This window comes from Galeopterus variegatus, unplaced genomic scaffold (genome assembly GCF_000696425.1).
Source record: "Galeopterus variegatus unplaced genomic scaffold, G_variegatus-3.0.2 Scaffold28, whole genome shotgun sequence".
In the NCBI taxonomy this organism is placed as follows: Eukaryota; Metazoa; Chordata; class Mammalia; order Dermoptera; family Cynocephalidae; genus Galeopterus; species Galeopterus variegatus.
Genome location: NW_007726139.1, coordinates 25,414 through 49,662, shown reverse-complemented (window position 1 = coordinate 49,662; position 24,249 = coordinate 25,414). Strand labels below are relative to the sequence as shown.

The window sequence follows — 24,249 nt, the reverse complement described above, 5'->3', positions numbered from 1 at the left end:
CATCTGTGAAATACATCTTAAAGATGAGAGTAATGATAATGCCTATTAAGTGCCAAACACTGTTCTAAACTCTGTATGCATTGACTCATTTAATACCCACAGGAGGTCTACACAGTAGATAGAGCAGTGGTGGGATTTGAATCCAGGCAGTCTAGCCTCAAGTTCATGCCCCTAACCAGGGTGTCATTCAGCTCTATTGTGCCCATATTCCACAAATGGTAGCTATTGTCATTGCTGCTGTTGAGTCCTAATAACAGTTGTGGAGCTTATGTCCAACCCCTTAACCTCCCTGCACCTCAGCCTCCAACCCTGTCATCTGCCTGGTAATTTCTATCTCCCCATGGAGCTCTGGCTTTTTCTCTGGGCTTTCATCTATGAAATTCTCTCAGTACATCTTAACACTTACAAGTCACTGCATGTCTCTGTTTAAAAGGAAAGTTGCCTTTTTCAAAAATTTGTGAGTGGCTTTAAAACTAAGTGCATAGAATTTTAATAACATAGGTAGCAGTACAGCATAGTTTTCTCTGTATACTCTCTATTTATAAATACAGTGGTTCCTTTCCCTGAGCATGTGAGTGGACTTTTTGGCTTTGCAAGCGCAGCTTGGAAAACTTTCAGGCAATCAATGTCCACCAGGAAATAAAAATCAGGAAGAACATTCTGGATTAACCAGTTAGGGCAGGTTTAAACTTAAGAAACTAGTGACATTAGCTTCCTCTGGCAAAATGCTTCCTTGATATTTTCACTTTCTCTTACTCTGATTTAAATTTCACCAATAATTCCCCACCTTGGTCACTTCTGACTCACCTTCTATGCCCTCTTTAATCTGTGCCATCTGATTTTATTCTCACAGGAATCCTGCAGTCTCTCTCGCCAACGTTACTAACAGCTCCATCCAAATTTAAGTGTGTGTTTTCTTAATAATTATTTATTTTGACTTCTCTGGAATGTTTGGTTAAGTTGATCACCTCTCCAACTCAAAATCCATTATCAGCTTTCCTTGCATTCCATAAATCAAGTTTTCCTATTTTATCTTTCTTCATTGCATTTCTATTTATTCAACAAATATTTATGCAGTACCTGCTAAATAACGGCTGAACACTACTCTAGGCACTGGGGACAGAGCAAATGAAAGGAAATTCCTGCCCACCCAAGGGCCACCAGTGTATTTCATCTCCATCGGTTGTTCACCAAAGCCTATTTCTGTACCCTCCTCTTCCCCTCTACACACACTTCTTTCAACCTTTTTCTTTATTTCTTCAAATAATGCATTTGTTGTCACACTATCAACTACTGCCTGCAAGCAGACTACTCCCAATAATTTTGAATTATGTAAACATAGGGTTCAAATTTGTCCTTTGAATGACAGTTCTTGCTTTCATACCTGTTAGCCATTTGTACTCTAAATGCAAAGCCTTAGAGAAAACACGAGGTTTTTCCTTGAATCAGAGCAAAGGTCTGTGTGCACACAGCCTGCGTGCTGCTGTTCCTCCTGTCCACACCTTTGAAATGCTTTAGTATTCAGTTGCTCAGAGAATGGTATTCTTCATACCCCAGCCCTTGAATAACCAAGCTGCCACACTCATGCCACATTATTTACACTGATTGCTCTCCGAAGGTAATCCCATCACAGATATGTTTCTCTCCTTGGATGGCCTCTGGGGGAAACAAATCAATTCCTAAATACATACTATTGTTTTTAGAATAATTGAAATAAGTGTATTTCTTTGAAATATTTGGATAATTTTTCCATATGGGAAAGAAATGTTTGTCACAGTCAAAAGGAATACAGTATGTCATGTTCTCCTCATTGTTTAAAACTAAAATTCAAGCAAATAATGTATTTTCTGTATGCTGAGGAATAAATGTTGCCTCTACTGTAATACTGAACCATCAGGAGTAACCATTGTAATATGTAAGTGTGTAGGAGTTTATATGCAATGAAATACACAGTAGTTAAGTATGTGATATTTTAATAATTATTTTTCTGAAACTTTTATTCTTATTATATTACCATTTAAATCAATTAAAGACTTAAAAATTCCAAGTCTTGTGTTTTTACAATAAAATCGTCTATAGTTTTTTGAAACTTGAGTAACATTTTGTTTAAAAAATTGAACATACACAAGTGCATATTTCCATTTAAGACAAAGATTAATTTGAAAGTCTTATAGTCTGAAACTGAGGTTGTTAATTTTCAGCTGTTTTAAATTTTTGCAAGTAACTCATGCACTATTGATAGAATTTAATCAGAGACAACTCAAATATGAACCATAAGAATAAATAACTAATACGTCTAAACTAACATTTTTCAACATAGTAATTTTTATTTTTTTATTTGGTACTCCTATCTACCCTACTCCTATTTTGAAATATATTGGATACATGATTTCTGTAAAATAGACATGGTTTTCACTTGGCTGTATTTTTCCTTTATCAGGTATTTTGCAATATGGATATTAATGGGGGAGGTTGGACTGTAATACAACATCGTGAAGATGGAAGTCTGGATTTCCAAAGAGGCTGGAAAGAATATAAAATGGTAAGATGGAAGACTTTACAGTGGCTTTTGATGTTTTATCCTGAGGTTATCTTCAACACACTCTATGATAAACCTTAGCATTGTTAGGTGTTTTTTGAGTTATTTTTTAGATACAATGATTCATTAGTGATATTATTTTCATTAGACATGAAATGCTCATAAATCATTTTCAGTAAATGATTTTCATGTGTGCATCAGAAAGGAAGATTTATTACTGAAATTACTTGGAACTGTTGTGTATTGTCTGGATTTGTTCCTAGTTGAATGAGGGTGGGGTGAGCTAGAACTCAGACCTAGGCTGTATACATGAGCCAGGACAAGGGAGTGTAGAGAGCTGAAGGTTGTGGGATAGGGCAAGTACTAGCGATGTCTTCACCCAAATGACTGGCAAATTGTTGCTAGCTGTTGACTGGAAACTCCTTGTGACTTTTCCGTGCGGCTAGTCTGGGCTTCTTCCAGTACCCTGATCCAGGGTCATCAGACTTCATATGTGTCAGTTGACATCACATAAACACAGCAATAGAAGCTTTCAGGCCTTTTTAAGTTTTATTAGCCCCAGAAATGGCACAGTGTTACTTCCATTGCATTCTGCTGTTTAAAGTTGATCACAGGTCCAGTTCAGATTTAAAGCAAGAAGAATACACACAGGTATGAACTGTGAGTCATGGTTCACTGGGGTCTCCTAAATAACAGCAGACCTCATCACCAGCATCACCATTGTCCCTAGCCTTTTCATTGCTTAATATAATGCCAGCTCTGTGCATAAATTCTCATCTAATTTTTATATCAAGTCTATTAGCTAATACTATCCCATTTTAAGAGGAAACATAAATTAGGGAGATCACCTTTTCCAAGATAATATAGTAGATGGTTGAAATAATCTATAATCCTATAATCCCATAGTCAATGTCTACAATATTAACTATTAAAATCTGCTGACAGAATGTCAAGGCATGGTTATGGAGAAGGATCTCCATTTATAGACTAATTCTCATTCTTTGACATCTAAAACTTCTGGATAAATCTTGTCTTGAATTTCTAACAAATTCCCTTCTCAAAAGGTAAAGAAAAAAAATGATAGAAGTGCTGTACTAGCCTAATTTCTGTCTTGATATCGTTTTAGGCAATGTGTAAAAACTGTGGTTGGTTGACATTATAGTTTACTCATTAGCAAATTCATAGTTGGGTCAAACGACAGTAAACAAAGAGTTTAATAAATGAATGGAGGTCTGTAGTGTGATGTCTACAACATTTTTATCAGATTGTTTAACACTCTAAAAGCAGGTTGGTAAAGTTTGGGGTTATACAAAGTTGAAATCTTGCTCTGTTTAATAAACTATAAACTCAAGATAGAAAGGTAAGCTGAAGCCAACAAGATAGAATTCCACAGAGATAACTGTAAAATCTTTTACCTAGATCAAAAATTAAGATTAAGAATACAGGATAAAGGGGACATATTGGCTTAAGAACATGGTATTTGAAAGATGGTGAGATTTACTTGGCTATACATTCACTTTGCGTTGTTGGCTACTAAACATCAAAGACTAATGTACTCAGTCTACATTAATAGTAGTTTTTAGTCACAAAATTGCAGAACTCACTGGTGTCTGCTGTGTTTTGGGTACATGGAGAATGTGCTTTCAAGTCTGAAGGTTTTCAAACAAATAAACTTATCCTAGAGGTTACAAGCAGGATGTGAGGACTCTGAAAATCATGTCTGGAGTAGGAATAGTTGGGGCTATTTAACCTGGAGAGAAAAGGAATTAGGCGTAAACCTGTCTGATAGCTCTTTTAATGAACGGGATGGATGGATGTGGTACAACAGCCTGCTACTAAAAGTGTGGTCCAAGGAGCAGCAACATTAGTATCATCTGGGAGTTTATTAGAAACAGAATCTCAAGCTCCACCTAAAACTTAATGAATAAGAATCTGCATTTTACCACACTGCTTTAGAGAGAAATTCCATGATGAATGGAGGAACATTCCAGAGAGGCAAAACTTGACTAAGTATAAACAAAACTCTCTAATGATTAATTCTTTCTAATATGAAATGGACTGCCTGTTAAGTGGTGAGCATTCCCCCACTTCAGTGGAAACACCCCTGTAGTAGAAGGTAGATCATCGTCTTTCAGGATTGTTATGGAGAATTGGAATGCTAGGTCAGATTCTAGGACCTCATTCTGCCTACGCGATTCTAAAAATATATGGGGGAAAAAAGATTATCTAAGTTCTAGAAGAGGACCTTGAGTCATATCTATAACAACAGTTCAAAACTGTGGAGATTTTTTGATAAATCACTTAACCCATACCTTAGCTTTCTTACTTGTTGAAAGAGAACAAAATAATAATACCTCATCTGCCTTGCAGGGATGTTGTGAGGATTAGAAATATTGCAAGTTAAGCAACTTGGCACATTGAATTTTCAATAAACAGTAGTTATTATTATTATCCAAGATTAAAACATCAAAGACTGCAAAAATTTTACTTAACTCTGCCAAAACTATTACTTTTTGAACCACCTTAACTCATGATTATTTTCACCACTAAAATGGAATGTGAAGTCATCTGACAATCAGACTATAGATTTAGATTCAGGCAAATCCAAAGTATATTATTTTTAAAATTAATGATAACAGAAAAATACCTATGAAGTTGTCATCATGGTGACTTTCCAAAATGGTAAATTATTAGCTGAAAACATCTGCTGCCTTGGCAAGCTAGTCACATTAAGTAAGAGAGACTGACATGTAAAGTATGGAATTGATTGATGTCTTGTATGTATTTACCAAATATATCTATTTTCAAGCAATTCCTTTTTCATCATTGAAACAAAACTAAAATCCTTTAATTATAGTTTGATGGAGTTTACCCCTACCCCCTTCTTTAAATAAGAACGACTGTCATGCTTTATTCAAATTTGAAAAATTTATCAGTGAGTGTCAATTTTGCATGGTCAGAAAATGTGTTTCACTCCAAAATTCTGAAGCATTCTAGCAAAAATGAGTCCAAAGATTTTTTTTTTAATGTTAAAAGGATTCATCATATGTCACACTTGATTAACATTCACCAAAACATATGGTAGAAAGTGTTTCAGTTGTTTCGTCCAAAGCGTTTCTTTCGTCTAAAGACAAAATAACATGACTCCTTATGGATATAGACTCCTTATGCCAATTCTGATCAGTCACACCCACTTCCATTCCCTGCAATTGATGGACCAGCTACTCACTTCTTCAGCTTAGGGTGCATGTCCTTTGGGAGAACAAGAACTTGACATGTACCACCTCCTCCTCAGTCCTCCTCAAACTACTATTATATACACTTAAATGCTGCACTGCTTCCACGGGCATTGAATGCAGAAATAACATTTCATCCCTCCTTTCTGTCTGCCTTTCCTCTCTCTTCTCCTTCATACTGGTTGATATTTTAGGGGCTGTCTCTTGCCTCATGAGGTTTGCAGAACAATATATTAATGTTATCAACACATGAGATTATAAATATATATGATACATCATCATTATCATTTAAGCCTCTCTTAACATGGAAGGTTTGCAATTTATTTGGTTCTTAACATTGGCTTTAAGCCTACAAAAGTCTTTTACCTGAGCTTTGTTTTCACTTAACCTTCCTTAAAAGGAGATTCAGCAAAATCTGGTTTATGGATTTATAATGATGTTTGCTGAGAGGGAAGTCTGGAGTGGGCTTTTTAATGAGGCACTTAGGGAGCTATATTAAGTTCTTCAAGCCATAAGGATGCCAGTTAGTGGCCTCCAGCAATAACACTTATCAGCAATGCTTTTGCATCTAAAATCCAATGAAGCTAGGAGTTCTAAGTAGTACCCTGAGTGGCCTAACTTTATAGTAGGCAGCAACTAATGCCCTGAAGACAAACTTGCTTTTTTTAAAAAAAAAGAATTGCCCTCATAAACAGAGCTTCCTATTGGCACAAAAATTTTAGTCTGAGAACCATACCTTCTGGGAATTCTTTGTTTTGGGAAAAATATTAACACATTTTTAACTGCATTTTATAACTTCATCTTAAAAAGAGAAAAATACAAAAGAAATATAAAATTTTGAAATAAATTATTCTTTCTATCTTTTTTGAGTTGAGGGCTTCAGCAGTGAGAGGAGATGCAGGATTTAATTGTGTATTAAAGCACCTTTGGAAAACCACAGTTCGGTCTTATCTGTTTTCTTTAATAATTTGTATAAAAAAAAGATGAAACCCATAAGATACATGGACTGTGTCTGCTTTCAATTTTGCTTCATCTATAAAAAGTCAATACTTCCTGTGAGTATTATCAGACAAAACAAAGTATGAGAGACAGTTATTTTATTAACTTGAAAAGCACAAATCGAAGTTGAACATTTTTGCAGGTTTTGGCAAAAATTAATAAATGTTGGTCTTTCCTCTGCATGTATTTTTTTAAGTAAAATGTGCCTGTTAAGGCCAATTTTAAGTCAGAATTAGTTTAGATTAATTTTCAGTGTCTTTTTTCCCCTTATTAAAGAAGTATAGGAGAAATAAAATCAATTAACAATGTTTCTGTATTATGAGATCAAAATATTTCATGTGGTTGTGATTGACATAACTAAACATAGTTGTTTTCATGAAAGTATATAGCATAGCATCCTTGGATTTTATTCATAAAAAGCAAGAAATTCTATTTTTATTACTATTGTTTATTCATTCATTACTGCTTTTCTAATATCAGCACAGAATTTTGTATAAAATTTCATATTTATTCTTATGGATGTTACAGGCCATTTGGGGTAAAATATAGACCTGTGGTAAGTCATGTACAATAATTTTAAACTTATTTTGCGGGATGTACATTGGCTGTCTCTGTATTTTTTTTTCAAGGACTGTCCGATATACATAACCAAAACTTGCCTCCTGATATGGAGCTCAGAGTGAAGGTGGGGTTTTATACCTGCCTTTTCCCTGTGTACCACTCAAGTTGTTTGATCTGATTAATATATTCTTCCTAATTTTCACTTGGAATAGTTATTTTATGGTTCTCTACCTTTGGTTCATAGCAGACTCACATGCAGAACCTTTTAAATACACAGATCCCCAAGCACCCCAGACATAATCAGGAACTAAGACATCTGTATTTTCAGACAGCTCCACAACTGTTTCTGATATGAAAGCAACTGTCAGAACTATTAATTTATCAGCATTAATTTATCAGAATGATAAGAACTTAAAAATTACCCCTTTTGCGGATCCTAAAACTCGTGAGATGTGGAGAGAGAAGGAAATTAAAAGAAAAAGAACAAGAGAGAGTTGAAGGAGACAGGTCCTCTTTAGCATTAGGAAGCAGAGGTAAGAATAAGAAGGCAGTTTATGCTTTCATTTGTATTATAGGTTAGCCCCAATTGCAATCATTTGGTTTTAATTTCTTATTTAATAATAACTTCTTGGATTAAAATGAAAACACTCATTTGTATAAATCAACATTGAACTTGTCATAACATCACATTAGCCCCTAGCATCTGAAAGCCTTTAAATAATTATTTTAGTATCTTAATTTTCAGGCAAAGACAAGACCCTGGATTATTTTTGCTCCCTTTTTCATGCAGAGTAGAAAGAAAATTGCTTACCCTCAAATAGTTCACAGTCTCATGGAAGAGAGGCAACTAAACAGAAAATTGCTATGGATTGTGTCATATCTTCTATCTATAAAAGCAACTAGATTTGTGTTAAGTACTTCTCATGTGTCAGCACTCTGTGAAGTGCTTTAGGTGTATTATCTCATTTCATTCTCACAGCATTTTATATGGAAATGATGTTTTTAATCCCTATTTTGCAGATAGGGAAACTGAGGCTCAAGAGTCAAATAGAAGGTTCCACAGCAAATATGTGACAGAGCAAGACTTCAAATTAAAGCAGAGATAAGGGATAGAGGTTATTTAATCCAAGCCAAGCCTTTGTTCCTATTCATCAAATCCATGGTCATGCCTGATAAACTATCCAACAGACAGTTTACTAATGTGGGAACCCATTTCCCCTTCTTTCACGTATTTTTCATCTTTGTGATGAAACAGTTGCTTCTGCATCACTGCACTTGGCTATTAGAAGGTTTCCTCCCTACACTAACAGCCATTTTGATTCATTATAGTCAAACATTTTGCTCCCACAATAGAGGATATTTGGATAGTTTTGGGGGAAGCTGCTCATCTTTGTGATGAAACAGTTGCTTCTGCATCACTGCACTTGGCTATTAGAAGGTTTCCTCTCTACACTAACAGCCATTTTGATTCATTATAGTCAAACATTTTGCTCCCACAATAGAGGATTTTTTGATAGTTTTGGGGGAAGCTGTGTGAAATAGAATTTTGGTTTCTAAAGGCAAATTTGACTGCTTTCTTTTCGGTTGCTTCTTCCTGAAAAAAGAAAAAGCTTACTATTTAGGAAGGGACATTTATCTCCACTCAGGGGGACATGCAGACCTGCATGCCAAGACAAGGAGGGAGGCTCTTGTCAGAATGACACTAATGCTTGTCCCTTTCTGAGGCTCGCCCAAGATCACTGTACTTTTCCCTGGGGAAACTGGAGAGTTTTATCCACACAGTGCTTTCAACAGCATGGAAATATGTGACCTAAAACTTAACACTTCATCATTCCCAGACTCTTTATTCACATTTAGTATAATTGCCGAATCCCTTTTCAAGGACTACACAGAAAAGGGAATCGTCAAGTGGTTACAGGGAGAGTTTTGACATGTCTGAGCTGAAGCAGGAAAATCCCAATGGTCTTATTTTTCTTCCCGGGGTTTGCTGTAATTGAGAGAGTGCTAACTCTTTGACTTTCAGCCCCTTACAACTTTCTGTTTTGCTTGTGCATTGGAGAAGGTAAGCTTTGCTCATCTGCTTGGTGTGTAGCACCAGCTGCAATTAGAACGTGTAAATTTCTTAGCATATCGGAAATTGCTCTAATGTTTCCTACCACTGTGGAACTTTTGCAAAGTGTCACTTGAGCCTTTTAGTAACAGAGAAACAAGAAGCCACTGCGGTACTAACTTTAATGGGTCCTATATTTTTATTCTGAGCTATGGATAGGTGATCTTCAGGGAAGTATATATACCCAGTGTATATCTGGATCAAGGGTGCTTAAACAAAAACTAAGTTAAATTGGAAAATAACTTTAAAAGTGTGGATACTTTATTCTGAGCTATGGATAGGTGATCTTCAGGGAAGTATATATACCCAGTGTATATCTGGACCAAGGGTGCTTAAACAAAAACTAAGTTAAATTGGAAAATAACTTTAAAAGTGTGGATACATGTATTAATAAACTTCATTTTAACTTTAAATATAAAAAAATACATTTATTTCCTTATTTTTTTTAATGTAGGGCGAAACCTGGAATTCTGGATCAGTAGTTCTTTCAGAAAACTTTCCCGTAATAAAATGTATCCAATCTCTAGTTTCAGTTTCCTTAAAATAGAACAGTAGTTAAAGACACGTGCAAAGCAATCTAAGTTAAAAATCCTCTAAATTTTATTTTTTCCAGTCTTTTAGAAACTCAACAACACCAAATTCAAAAACATTTTTAGTGTTTTTTTTAATTGAGCAAACCTAGATATTTAAATTAGGTTTTATAAAAACAAAATTAAAATCCCTTTCCCACTAATATTTAACTTATTTACATACCATATTATAAATATTATCATTACAATAACAGAACTGGCAAGAATGGGTTTGTTACCAAACACCACTGGCCTTTGGAGGTAGCTCAGTTGGCAGAGACAGTAGCGCACAAGTGAATTTAACACATATTTAGTATAACCTGGGAGTCAATATATTTTAAAGAAGAAACAGAGTACACTTAAGTTGGTTAAGGGAGAAAGCAGTTATGAGAACTTCTACTGTAGTTATAATTCTCTGAAATTGATATACATTACATTTAAAAGGAAGGAAAGGTTTTCAAAACTCTATTATCTGTGTTGAGAAAACAGGACTTATTTTAGTACTTTCCTTATGTTTCTTAATATAGATAAAATAATACCTTTATTAATAAATCCCTAAAGTAACCGGAATTTGTTTCTTTGGGAAACATCAGAGTATATACTGTGATTACTGGAGTTGGTCTTCCAAATATTAATGTGTGCAAGACAAATTAGGGATTTTATTCAGATGCAGATTCATGTGGCTTTCTCTCAGATATTTTGATTCAGTGTGGAGCCAAGGATTTCTGTTTTCAGCCAGAACTCCAGTAGTTATGATTCAGTTGGGCACTTCAAGAAACACTTCCCCAAGACAACCATATTGTCTACGACAAAAATTGTCTTAAAGTTACTTCTCTGAATGTTATTGCAAAGTCTTTCTTCCTTCCTGGCTTCCTCCTTTCCTTCTTTTCTCCCTTCTTTTTTCTCTGAAATTCAATGAACACTTATGGAGTGTGCAATGTATGCCAGCTCTCTGCTAGTTTTGGGGGATTCACAAGTACAATACAGTTTCTATCATCATGTCAGTGAAGCATTGTAAATGATTATAGTCATGGAATTACAGGTTTGCTTATTAATATTTAAAAATGAGAATGTTAAAGCTGCAAAAGTCAGGGGTCTAGTGACACGTAAAGTTATTATGGGAGCATAATTGGACTCCTAATCAGTAATAACAAAAAATAATAATAATGTTAAATAACTTGTCTGATACCACCCTAATGATATTCTTTGAATCATGTTTAAATTATGATCAAAATACTTCATTAACTAGTATTTTAGAAGCATTTTCAAAAGCAAATTTTAAATTGAGAACTGTTATATGCTTAAACCTATTAATCAGATTCAGTTAATCCAAAAATGTCTCATTCATATGAATTTGAATTATGGTGATTTTACTATCATAAGAACGAGACATAAGCCTCAATGGAGAGAAACATACAAGAAAAGTATTGAAATAATAAGTAATTTTTTTAAAGTGTGTAAAAATGTGAAAGAAATACCTTTACTTTAATTTTTTTTTATTGTTGTTTAGACAATACTTAAATGCTGAACAAGAAAAGAGTTTTTCTCTAAAGTAACAACTGTATCTCTATCTTCTTTCCCAGGGTTTTGGAAATCCCTCTGGTGAATATTGGCTGGGGAATGAGTTTATTTTTGCCATAACCAGTCAGAGGCAGTACATGCTAAGAATTGAGTTGATGGACTGGGAAGGAAACCGAGCCTATTCACAATACGACAGATTCCACATAGGAAACGAAAAGCAAAACTATAGGTAAGTCATGTTTCAGTGTACCACTACCTCCTTTCAGTGTCTCCACTACCTCTGACCTGGCCACTTACTAGTTTTGGTGGAGAAGTGTGAAAAAAAGAAATGACAAAATTCACCCTCCAAAATAAAAATTAAGTTGTTTGTTGGCTCAAATTCTAGAGGATGATGAATTAAGTCAAGAATAATGTTGTTATTGCTATGAAGGTGCAGTGAGTTCATAATATAAAACTGATAATGGCGGGCCGGCCCGGTGGCGCACTGGAGAGTGCGCTGCTTGGGAGTGCGGCGGTGCTCCCGCCAAGGGTTCAGATCCCATGTGGAGACCGGTTCCCGCTCACTGGCTGAGCGCGGTGCGGGCGCAGCGCCGAGGGTTGCGATCCCATTGCTGGTCCCCGGTACGGGCGCGACACCGAGGGTTGCGATCCCGTTACTGGTCAGTAAAAAAGACAAAAAGGAAAAATAAATAAATAAACTGATAATGGAAATGACTCAAATGCTCCCTTCTACCAAAATAATTTCTGGTTCTATTTTCTTTATTTACCTTTCTTAAATTATTATTTTTTAAAAATTATCATGAAGGTGACAAGAGTAAAATTTTATGGTTTTGAATGATTTACATAAGATAGATGAGGCATAATTTAGATGTTTTTTGTTTGGTTGGTAAATAATGTAAGGGCAAAAATAAATCCAAATAATTGCATCAATATATACATCATTGTAGTTGCAAAAGTAGACCAATTATACACTCAACTGTAAATGTTTCTGATTTTTTTAATGAGCAGCTTGTACAATAGAAAAAAATATGGCTAAGAAAATAATGATGCAGTAAATTTATTCCACAAACACTGTGTTACTTCTACGCTCAGGAAGTCTATTAGGCGCTGGTGATTCAGTGGTCAGTGATGAGGTCTCTATTCTTAAAGATTTTACAGTCAAGCTTTATTACTAACTAGGTCACTAAAAAAATGGCTGGCATTCATGGAGACCAGAGAAAATATTTTGGTTACTTTTATTTCACTTCTTATTAATGCTGTACTTGGCCCATAGCATCCTTAATTGTGTGTGCCTCAGTTTCATAAGTAAACTAGAGTTGCAATGATTTTTAATTCTCAATATTGTGGCTACTATAATTCTACCTTGGAAACATAATTGTGTGCAATAAAGTGTTGGCACATTTCTTCAAGCAAATTGCAATGATAGCAACCAGAGCCTTGTGCTTTGCTTCTAACCTGTGTAGCTGTCTTCACCTAGTTCGTGTGCTGCTTATTTATCTTTTCAAGACATACCATTCTTTAGGGGTTTAAATATGCATCTTTTTCACAGACAAGACTCATTTTATTTTAATGGATTATGCATGGAATTGGATCCTTGGAGACATAATAATCATTTTCTTAACAAATAATGATGATGTCACCACAACAGTGGATACGAAATAGATCTAAAGAGTTGATTGTCTCATGGGGGGAGCAAGGGTGTACTTAATGGCAACTCAAGAAACCAAAGAAGAGACATTTATAAAATGCAATGGAGTGTAAGAAGAAATGTTTCCAAGTAGGTCAATATTTTGAGAGTTTTATAACAAGAAAAACCACTGTAAAACATCAGGGGTACTCTTATGAAAATGTTTTTACCTGAAACTTGAAACTATATGAAACTTGGCTAATGTCAGAAAGCCTGACAATAGGAGCAGCAAATAATTAGTCTAGCCTTTTTCTAGGCTCCTGAAGAATTTGCTCTGGTTCCTTTCCAAAATGTCTCCAGTTCTCCAAAGGTGATTTTGTGTGTGTGTATGTGTGGTATGTGTGTACATGTGTAAGGCTTGGGTACTGTTAGGGGGACAAAGAACATTTGGGCAGGTTTAGGGAGATTGTCGCCATCTGCAGTAGGCTTCAGGATGTGTGGTGTGAATGTCCTCACATCTGCATGAGGAAGGAGCACTTAGCTCCTCTGAAAGTGCCCATGGGTGATATGAATCTGTGATCAAAATGTATCTTCCCAGCTAGGATAAGGCACATAATCTGGGATCCCCATTTTTCCTTTCTTGAGAGAACTGTAAACCCTAAGCACCAAAATTGTAAAGCCAGAAAGAACTTAATTTAATTCCAGACTTCTGCTTTATGGGAAAGAAAGCTGAGGACCAGAAAGCTAAGGTCCACAATATTTTGCCCAAGGAGGGAGAAAGATTTAAATATGGGACATTTGACCCATCTGATTCAGTGTGGTATCTGTTCTCTCATGCTGCTGTAATGAAGTGGGTGGTTCTGGTCCTCTCTCCTGCCAGGACCTAACAGAAAGTAGGTTTGCAATCATCACCTTCTCATGCAATTAAATATAAGATTCACATTGGCGTCAAATGGGAAATTAGAACTCATTAAAACATAATGCCTGCTCTGATGAAAGATTGGTTAAAATAAGCACACTATAAAATGGTGCTATTCACTCTTCAAAGAAAATGGAACAGAAGCTTGGAGAATTCAAATCCTGTATGATAAACCAATAATTAAGGTACTGGTGGGTAGAAGAAAAGAGCTTCTGAAATTTGCATATTTGATTAAAATGTAAGCATTTAATAAAATTATTACATATAGCATATAATATATATAATAAAAGCATATAGTAGATATAATAAAAAATAAGGAAAATAATGAATTTGAGACAAAATTTTACTTTACAATGAGACATTTAACACATTGAAACAGTACAGTATGTATCCAAAAGAATGCAATTGGCTACCTCTCAAGACTTGTAATAATATTTCTTTTGTGAATATGGTATATCATAACATACATTTTGCAGCATTCATCATTGCATAGGAGGCAAATTAAATAAGGAATTCCAATGTGGCGAATTCAAATCCTGTATGATAAACCAATAATTAAGGTACTGGTGGGTAGAAGAAAAGAGCTTCTGAAATTTGCATATTTGATTAAAATGTAAGCATTTAATAAAATTATTACATATAGCATATAATATATATAATAAAAGCATATAGTAGATATAATAAAAAATAAGGAAAATAATGAATTTGAGACAAAATTTTACTTTACAATGAGACATTTAACACATTGAAACAGTACAGTAAGTATCCAAAAGAATGCAATTGGCTACCTCTCAAAACTTGTAATAATATTTCTTTTGTGAATATGGTATATCATAACATACATTTTGCAGCATTCATCAATGCATAGGAGGCAAATTAAATAAGGAATTCCAATGTGGCAACTAGATTAGCTTATGTTTATAGTTTCTTCTTTTTCTTTTAAAGGACAGTCTTAAATAATTTTATAACAAAGCACTCTTTTGGGATTCATTTAGAATACAGCATGGTTAGATTAATAAGGAATAAAATAAATCAGAAGTCACAAACTATGTATCTGTATAAAAACTTATCTTTGGGTACCTTTGACATGATTTTCAGTGTTTGGGTATTAAAGTCAAGAAGACTTCTAAATAGAAGAAATACTTCTAAATAGAAAGGAGCTGAATTATCAGTGGAGACTCTCAGGCAAAGCACAATGGATCTTATGGTTGACTCTGGTGATAGATGGTCTGTAACTGGGTCGAATATTTCGTGCAGAGACTTCCTTTTCAGCAGTCACACAGTTATGATGACTCTTCTTCATCAAAGAATATTCACCCCATCACTTCTGGTGGTAACATTTAATCTACTGGCTGAGTGCTGCCGGCATCATCTGTGTTCTTGTAGAACGTGAACACCATGTTGTCAATGTGATCATTGCTTATTTTATCATAATGCAGCTGTTTTGGTGGTTCCATTCAATGGCCAATGAAAAGAACTTGAAGGAATTTTCACAGACTAATTTCTTGTGTCAAGCATGGTGGTGGTTCACCATCTTTTTTTTTTTTTTTTTTTTTTTTTTTTGAGAAAAATGTGCAAGGCTCAATATCTTGCTGCTTCTCTTGGCCATTGTCTTGGCCTACTGGCACCTTCAAATCATTATGCAAAAAAAGTATTCACAGGTTCAGAAGATCATTGAAGATAGCAAGATATCTGCCTGAGGAGCAAAACAAAGGCATCAGCTCTTATACCAAAACAGTTAACGCTGTAACCAAAGGTATAGTTTTGTTTGTTTGTTTTAGAACTTACTTGTAAATGAAGAAGTGGACCAAATTTTGTATAAATGATTATAAAGATGAATGAAATATTATGCTTGACTGTTTTTTTTTTAATTCATCCTATAAAATGATTTTGAACACTTTTAATCATTTAACACTCATAATGACTTTTTCAGGTAGGCATTATGAGACACATTTTAAAGATGAGGACACCGTGGTTTTGGCTGCTTGACCTGATCAAATTGAACTAAATGCCAACTAAAATTCAAAACTATGAATTCATGCTAGGTTTTTGTTTTATATTTTTCCTCTTTTAGATTAAATTCAGAAGTTTTCTGAGAGTTTTTTTTTTTTAGTGTTCTTAGAAATTTTATTTTTAAAATTCTTGTAGTAGCTGTGATCATAGTGTATAAACCTGATTTAAGAAAAAAATTCTTATGCTTTTGACACATGTTGATTAAAAGTAAGTGTGATGAATGGCTATATGAGCTCATAAATATGCACATAATATGCATATTTTCCTTTTATCCTCAAAGGGAACTCCAAATGATTTTCTCAGATAGAAAATAAAATCTATAGAACCCAAGAGAATATAAATATGAAAAAAACAATAATGTAAGAGTGTCATGATAAACATATCATGTGAAACAACACACAATCAATGTGAAATTATTAAATACTTTCTCTACAGAGTTAGTATTATCCAGATCCTCATCATCCAACACCCAGACTATTATAGAGCCTTCCTGGCTCTAGTGTTGATACACTGAAATATAACTTCCACACTATTATTGGGATGCTTTTTCTAAAAGGCAGTCAGTCAGACTTTCCCCTCCTTCATGTATTTCAACAGTGTTCAAATATCTGAAGATTAAAGTTTACCACTAAGATTCTTCACGACTTGGCCACTACCTACTTATCCAGTTATTGCTACCATACACTCCCCAACCTTGCCTAACCAGATACCATCCTCATTATAATTATGTTCCAATAACTACTTACAATTTCCCTAAACCCTCAATGCTTTTGTTTGTGCTATAGCCTTACCCTTAAACTCACATAGACCCAACTTGTCACATGGATACATCTCACATCTTTAAGATTCTCTTTCAGGCCAGGAAGTTTTTCCTGATACCTACCTACTATGTAGATGCTGCGAGGTGCCAACCTATTGTCCCCCTTCAGAACGGAAGCTTTCCTTCTCCCACCTCCCAAGAATGCTGTTGGCTGACAGCGTGCAGCTGAAATCCCTTCTCTAGTCCTGATACCTACCTACTATGTAGATGCTGCGAGGTGCCAACCTATTGTCCCCCTTCAGAACTGAAGCTTTCCTTCTCCCACCTCCCAAGAATGCTGTTGGCTGACAGCGTGCAGCTGAAATCCCTTCTCTAGGCATTGCCTGTGCTGAGGAGTGTCCTATCGTCCAAGGTCACTACTCTTTCCTGTAGACAGAATGCACCCAATGACTGGTCAATATAAGAGTATAAAGGCCCTCTCACCCCAATTCAGGCTAATTCTAAAAGGCCATTCAAGGTCTACAATTCTGCTTGAGGTTACCAGAGGTCTGCACAGTGACTGCATGGGCGCCCTACTTCTCCTTTTGCAAACTCCTGCTTGCTTCCCTCTGCCACAGATCTAACAGCACTCCCCTCTAAACCTTCCTACACTGATTTCCCAGAGAAATGCATCACTCTTTTTCTTTATTAAAAAAAGAAATTTATTGAAACATATTGGTTGTACTTATTTATGAGGTTCAGTTATATTTCAATATGTGTATACAATGTATGATGATCTATTAAGGATAATTAGCATATTCATCATTGCAAAACTTAGTCATTTCCTTGTGATGTGCACATTTGATCTCCTCTCTTTTAGTCATTTGGTAACTGCACTAAAACATTGTTAACTATAGATTCCTGATTTGTCTGTACATCAATAGGGCTTATTTGTCCTATGTAGTTGTAATTTTGTGTCCATTAACCAACCTCACGCTGTCCCCATTCTCCCTCCCCTTTCCCATCTCTAGTAACTACAGTTCTCTCTCCTTTCAATAGTTCAACTTATTATTATTATTATTATTATTTGTTGTTGTTGTTGTTTTGTTCTCTTTATTAGCTCCTTCATGGGAGTGAGGACATGAGGTATTTCTCTTTCTGTGCTTGGCTTATATCACAACATAATTTTCTCCTAGCTCACCCATGCTGCTGGCAATGGCAGAATTTCATTTTTTTTTAATGGCTAAATAGTATTTCATTGAGTATGTGTACCATTCTCAGGCCAATTTGGATGCTCTGTGCTCCCATTGATCCATAGCACTCTGTGGATAACTATCCAGTAGTCACATTCTATTATAATTCATTAAAAAGTATTTAGTAAATAACTGTGTGTATGTGTTCTAACCTTCTGCAATTCAAGCTCTACTCATAGAGTATAAGAGTCATTTCTAACAAAATTCAAGATATATACCCAAATTAGCCAAATTATTAATGAAGAGTTGATTAATATTCGATGTGTACACACTATGCTTCAGATTGCCTTGTTTTACCTGAGAAAACTAGGACATAGTAATTTGCACAAGGTCACAGGCACTGATATGAACAGGCGTCAGAATATGAACTTTGGTTCCATAACTACCCACCATATGGCCATCCTCCATTATAGGGAACTCCATCAGTTAATTTCTGGTGTTGAATAAACTTAAAGCACATATTCTAAGATATAATATATGTTTCTTCTAATCCCATTTCTGTCTTTAATAATTTAAATGTCTGTGGGCACATTATCTCATCTGTCTGGTTCTCAATTTTTATGTCCTTATAAATTAAAGTATTTGTAAAGCCCCTTGCAGCTCAGAAATTTTCTGGAACAGAACTTTTATGTGTGCATTTCTTTTCTATTTTTATGGCCTTTCAATTCTTTGATAAATAAATTTTGATCTCTCTAATAAATAGTTGAGTTCCCATTAGTTTAAGGATTGTAGTGACCTTTTCCTTGTCATGAAAGCTTTGCTGGTACCAATACATAGAGTTAAAAAAACAAATGCACAACCATCACTACCACAGCAAACACTTAAAAAATAACAGACTAATTGTGTTTAAGGAGATTCTGTGGTTTACTGGAAAGGGCTCTGGTATAGGAATCAGAGATGTGGAGGCTGTGAAGAAATCTGGCTTTGCTATCTGTAAAACCAACATGATTGTATCACTCAGTGTTCAGTCAGGAAGACAGAGCCATAATGAGTATTATGGAAATAAAATTGAAACACGTGCTTGAAATTTGGCATGGTGGATAAGCTAGAGCTTGCAGAGAAATCTGAGAAACCAAGCACGTCCAGCCATCGATGTGGGACCACAAAAAGGGAGATGTATGGAAAGGCATTGCCTTGTTGGAGCTATGTTACCTGTGGTTGTGCAGTCAAGATCTTGTGATGGGTCTGGAGCCATCACCAGCATCAGGAAGCCAAGCTGGATGGTCAGTGAGGAAAGGACAATGTGGAAATTGCCAGGTACCTCTGCCTCTGAACATCACCACATCTGATGACATCCTGAGAGTTGGGCCACTGCTTCATTTCCATCTTCTAGATCTCACACCAAGTCCACTTTTGGCCAAATCTGACTTGGAGCCATACAAAGAAGTGGGTTCTGGTAAATGGAATTCCTAGATTAACCAAGTTGACAGAAGTACAATCTAGCTGTACCTGGGGGCAAAACACCTATTGCTTTTATGCCTCAGTTTTTTTATCTTTGAGTGAGTATTCTCTAGTCAGAAAGAGTATACAAACACACCTTGCATTTGGTAACCTTAAATGCCATGCAAATATGAAAGATATTAAGATTTTCTTTAACTGAATTTGTATCGCACCCAAGAAATTTATTGTTAATTTAGTAAGAGTATACAAACACACCTTGCATTTGGTAACCTTAAATGCCATGCAAATATGAAAGATATTTAGATTTTCTTTAACTGAATTTGTATCGCACCCAAGAAATTTATTGTTAATTTAGTAAAAAAATATAATTATATATTATATATTGAAGTCACCACCACTTTCTCAAAATTTTCCTTTGCTGATCGGTAGTTATTTATTTATTTGGATTCTGAGTCCAATCCAGGTTCCTTTGTTGCATATGCAGCTATATTTGTTTAGTCACCTTTTCTCTTGAAGAGTCCACCACCCATCCACCATTAATATTTTTGATGACTCCAGGTCAGTTTTTCTCAGAATGTCTCTCACTGGATCTATCTGATTATTTCTTCCTGGTAGATTCAGATTAAATCTTTTTGACAAGAATACGGGATTATGCTGCTGTGTTCTTCCCATTCTACTCATCCAAATGCACAAAGGGTCAATTTGTCCCATTATTGGTTAGGTTAAGCTTAATTCACTTGTAGAGGTTTTGTTTTTGTTTTTGCAATGATATATGTACTCTCTGAAAAAAAATTCTTACAAAGGACCATAATGTGCAAAACACTAATTTATAAAAAGCGGATCTACTTTGAAGTGTGAGAATGGTACAATATCTCCTTGGCCCTCCCCTTACTAGTCATTTTACAAATCTTTCCATGAACTTTTTGAAGTACCCTTGTATTAGTACAGCACAGTTTAAAAACTTTTGTATTATTACATTATTGTAACTAAAAAGTAGGACTTAACAAATGGAAATAAATATAGTTGTATATTTTTAAATATAAAGAGAAAACTATATAAAAAATTTTTAGTCTTAATGTTAGAAAGGCATAGTTTTCTTGAACCATTTCATTAGAAAGTGATTTTGCATGTGATTATTTTTTTCAGATCTTGGGAACAGTTTGTTCCCTAAAATTCATTCCTCTCTTACTTTTTTATGGTTTTCATTTAATTGCAAATCTTTATTACATAAACTATAATGAGCCCCTCTTTTAACTAATAGAAAATTTGTGTTAATTATATCTGAGTGATAATGTTTAACAATTTATAATGCACAACTTATAATTAAAATCTTACTATAATATTTATAATGCATATTTTTGTGGATATTTATATTGTATTGTCTTCATGATTGGGGAAAAGATTTCACATGAAGAGATTAATAGAATTTTGGACCAAAATCATGAAAAAATACCTTGGAAAAAACTTGGCCATTAACTAGCTTTTTGCACAAGGTTTATTTTCGGCTACAATCTTTATTGGGAAATAGTTTGGTGTAATGTGTAAAACATTGTATTGAGAATCCAGAGACATACCTTCTAGGCTTGGATCTCCAGTTACTTTTCTGAATGATCTTGGACAACTGGCTTCACTTTTCCAAGTCTCAGATCCTCAGAAGTAAAATGAAGAGGGAAGGCTTAAATTTTTTCCAATTACACACTTTTTTTTTTTTTTTTTTTTTTGATCATTTAAGTACTCCCATGTTGTGTGTGTCTCAGGGATAGAACAAATTTGTGTGGATTGAAAAGAATTCTCTAGAGCCTCCCATGTAAATTTGAGCCCTGAATTTTTGTAGGCATTGCAAAACTCTTGTTTCACTTCACTTTTGTTTTTAGTGAAATATTTCTCATTTCTCTGATAGTCTGGATTACATGGTCCTGGCTGGAACCAGTAGGAGATGTGTTGAAATACTAAGAGGAGAGTTATTTTTACACTTCTGGACTGATCAAGGTAGAAAAAAATACATAGGGAATCTCCTGGCAATTTCTACCCTTTTAAATTTCTAGCATAGGTTATCAAATTCAAGGTTTTAAGTATTTTTATTTGTATTTTCAAATAATTTCTTCAGCTTCAGAGATGTATTACTTTTATTTAGACTGTAATTTTTGTTGTTCCTTCCTAAAACAGAGAAGTCATTTTAATCATCAAGATTTACATTTATACTCTTTGACTGAGATAAAATAATCAAGAGAAAAAAAGGCTTTCTAGGTCTTCAGGGGCATGGAAGAGGCACAGTCTTATGAAGTCACTTTGGACCTTCTTCAGGTCTTCTAAGTGTCAGGAAAATGTCTTGACTTTAATGCACATTAATGTCAGTTTCTATACTCTGGGATTTTTTCCAAGCTGATAAAAACAAATGTCCCAATGCTATTAGGTTTAAGGATTCCCAGAAGATTCCTGTTACAGAATAAGTAATGTCAGGACTCAGATAACTGCTGACCTAGAAACTTATAGGTTGACAAATATTGCTAGAACCAACTAGCACTGCCTCCAGCAAACAGTTTTAGGAGATGTCGTGTGATCCACTGCTGTTCATCTCCACAAAAAATGAAGGCTGTATCTTCAATGAATGAACTATTTGTTATGTATCTATTATGTGCTATCCTGGGGTAAAATGGCCACGCAGATTTCAGTACGGTTTTGTTTAAGTGTGCTCACGTGTGGTTGCATACACATATGGGAGGGGAAGAGAGAAGGGGGTGGATACTATACGTCAAGCAATTACAATGCCATAAATACAGCCAGTTCACTAATAAAGACAAATATGGCATGGATAAAGAGTCCAAGCTAATTTTGAAAGGTTAGAAAGGCTTCTAATGAGTGTCCTGAGTCGATATAAAAATGGTAAATTAGAATTATCTGAGGAATAGTTTAGGCTTAGCAAGTAAAAGAGAGAACAGCATATGCAAGGGCTCAGAAGGGAGGTTCAGCCTGTTTTGTTAGGAAACTACAAGCGGTTAGGTGTTGTTCAAGCTTCAAGTCTAAAGGGGTAATACGAAGAGTAAAGGAGGACCAGACAACCAGCACCATATGGAAGACTCAGGACAGGTAACCAATGATCGCCTCTGAGGGCAGCCCCTTCAAGATGGCCTTTTCTCACATGGACTTTTTTTTACACTCAATATTTTGATTACTCTGTTCATTAAGTATGAGTAACAACAATGTGCAAGATACTGTGGGTGAAACAAAACCCCCCAGAACTCAACCCCAATCCTTCCAGAGTTTCATCTCTTTGCCTGATTTGATTTTCTTTACCCTTTGAGTCTTAGCTCAGTCTGTAAAGCTCTTCTTTTTAGGTTGGGTAAGGAGATCCTTCTATGAACTCCCGCTGTGCTCAGTGTTTATCACACTGGGATGTAATTGGTTGTTCCCTATAATTAGACTTTCACCTCTAGGAGGGCAGGGACCTCTTTACAATGCTTGGCATGTGTCTGGAAAGGAAGTACTTCCTAATAAATATATGAAAGACCTATCTAAAAGGTTGTGTGTGTGTGTGTGTGTGTGTGTGTGTGTGCATTCAATAAACACAGCTGACCAGTATATGGCAATTATTGACCTAGATGCAGAAATTCAGAGGCCAAGTCAAAATCCACATTCCCTCAGAGGCTTAGGGTGTAGAATGTCAGCATATGACATTTTCCATGTAAGATTTTTAATAAAGGACTATGTCCTTTAGTTTCTTGAATTATAGCTTAGATGAGATCCATTTCCCTGATTATTCGATTTCAGGCTCTTCTAGTTTTTTGTCTTTAAAAATGATATGCAAGAATTTCCATATTGCATCATACCAAGCAAATAAAATAAAATATTTATAAAGTAGAGATACAGCATACATTGTTCATTTCTCTTTTAACTGGATATGGTTTTGTTTTCATCTACATAACTTTACTAAAATTACTCTCTTAAAAGTTATTGTAGTTCTTTTGAAATCAGAGTCTGTATTCATTCATTCATCCAGCCTGCCAATCACCAAACATTATCATGTTACTATTATTTTCCTGGCAATATGCCAGTTGTTTCCAAACTTGAATGTGCATATAGTTGACTAGGGTATTTGCTTAAAGTGTTTATTTCTGAGTCTCACATCTTGAAATTCTTATCCCCCAAACATTATCATGTTACTATTATTTTCCTGGCAATATGCCAGTTGTTTCCAAACTTGAATATGCATATAGTTGACTAGGGTATTTGCTTAAAGTGTTTATTTCTGAGTCTCACATCTTGAAATTCTTATCCTGGGATAGGACCTAGATATCTCATTCCTAACAACTACACCAAGGTGATGTGGATGAAGAAATAACATGATAGTAATGCTGAAAGGAGACACTATGCTTGCTGCAGCTTGTGAGAGGCTAATAGTTTAGGAGGAAGAAGCAAACATGGGATAGTTGGCTTAAAAGCTTCAGCTGAAGTATGTATTAGCGTGTCTGTTTGGTTTGGTTTTGGTCAAGGAATCATGGACTCTTAAAAATTTTGATGGAACGGGCTGACCTGGTGGCGCACTGGAGAGTGCGCCACTTGGGAGCGCGGCGGCACTCCCGCCGAGGGTTCGGATCCCATGTGGAGACTGGTTCCCGCTCACTGGCTGAGTGTGGTGCGGGCGCAACACCGAGGGTTGCGATCCCCTTACCAATCAGTAAAAAAGACAAAAAGGAAAAAAAAATGTTTTTTGATGGAACTATGGACCTTCTCCCCAGAATAATGAAGAAACACAAAATTTTGC

The 24,249-nt window shown here is 35.3% G+C and overlaps 1 protein-coding gene across 4 annotated transcripts in view; it reads left to right on the top strand.

Annotated features, from left to right (window-relative positions):
• Positions 1–24,249, top strand: part of ANGPT1 (angiopoietin 1) — a 253,373-nt gene that overhangs the window by 208,393 nt on the left and 20,731 nt on the right. For 3 of the 4 annotated variants that reach the window (XM_008569695.1, XM_008569687.1, XM_008569713.1), the window contains exons 6-7: positions 2,441–2,542; positions 11,598–11,764. In XM_008569695.1, coding sequence (XP_008567917.1) covers positions 2,441–2,542; positions 11,598–11,764 — 269 coding nt within the window. Of the gene's footprint in view, positions 1–2,440; positions 2,543–11,597; positions 11,765–15,179; positions 15,264–24,249 lie in introns of those variants that run through there. The other variant, XM_008569704.1, reaches the window with a different exon arrangement.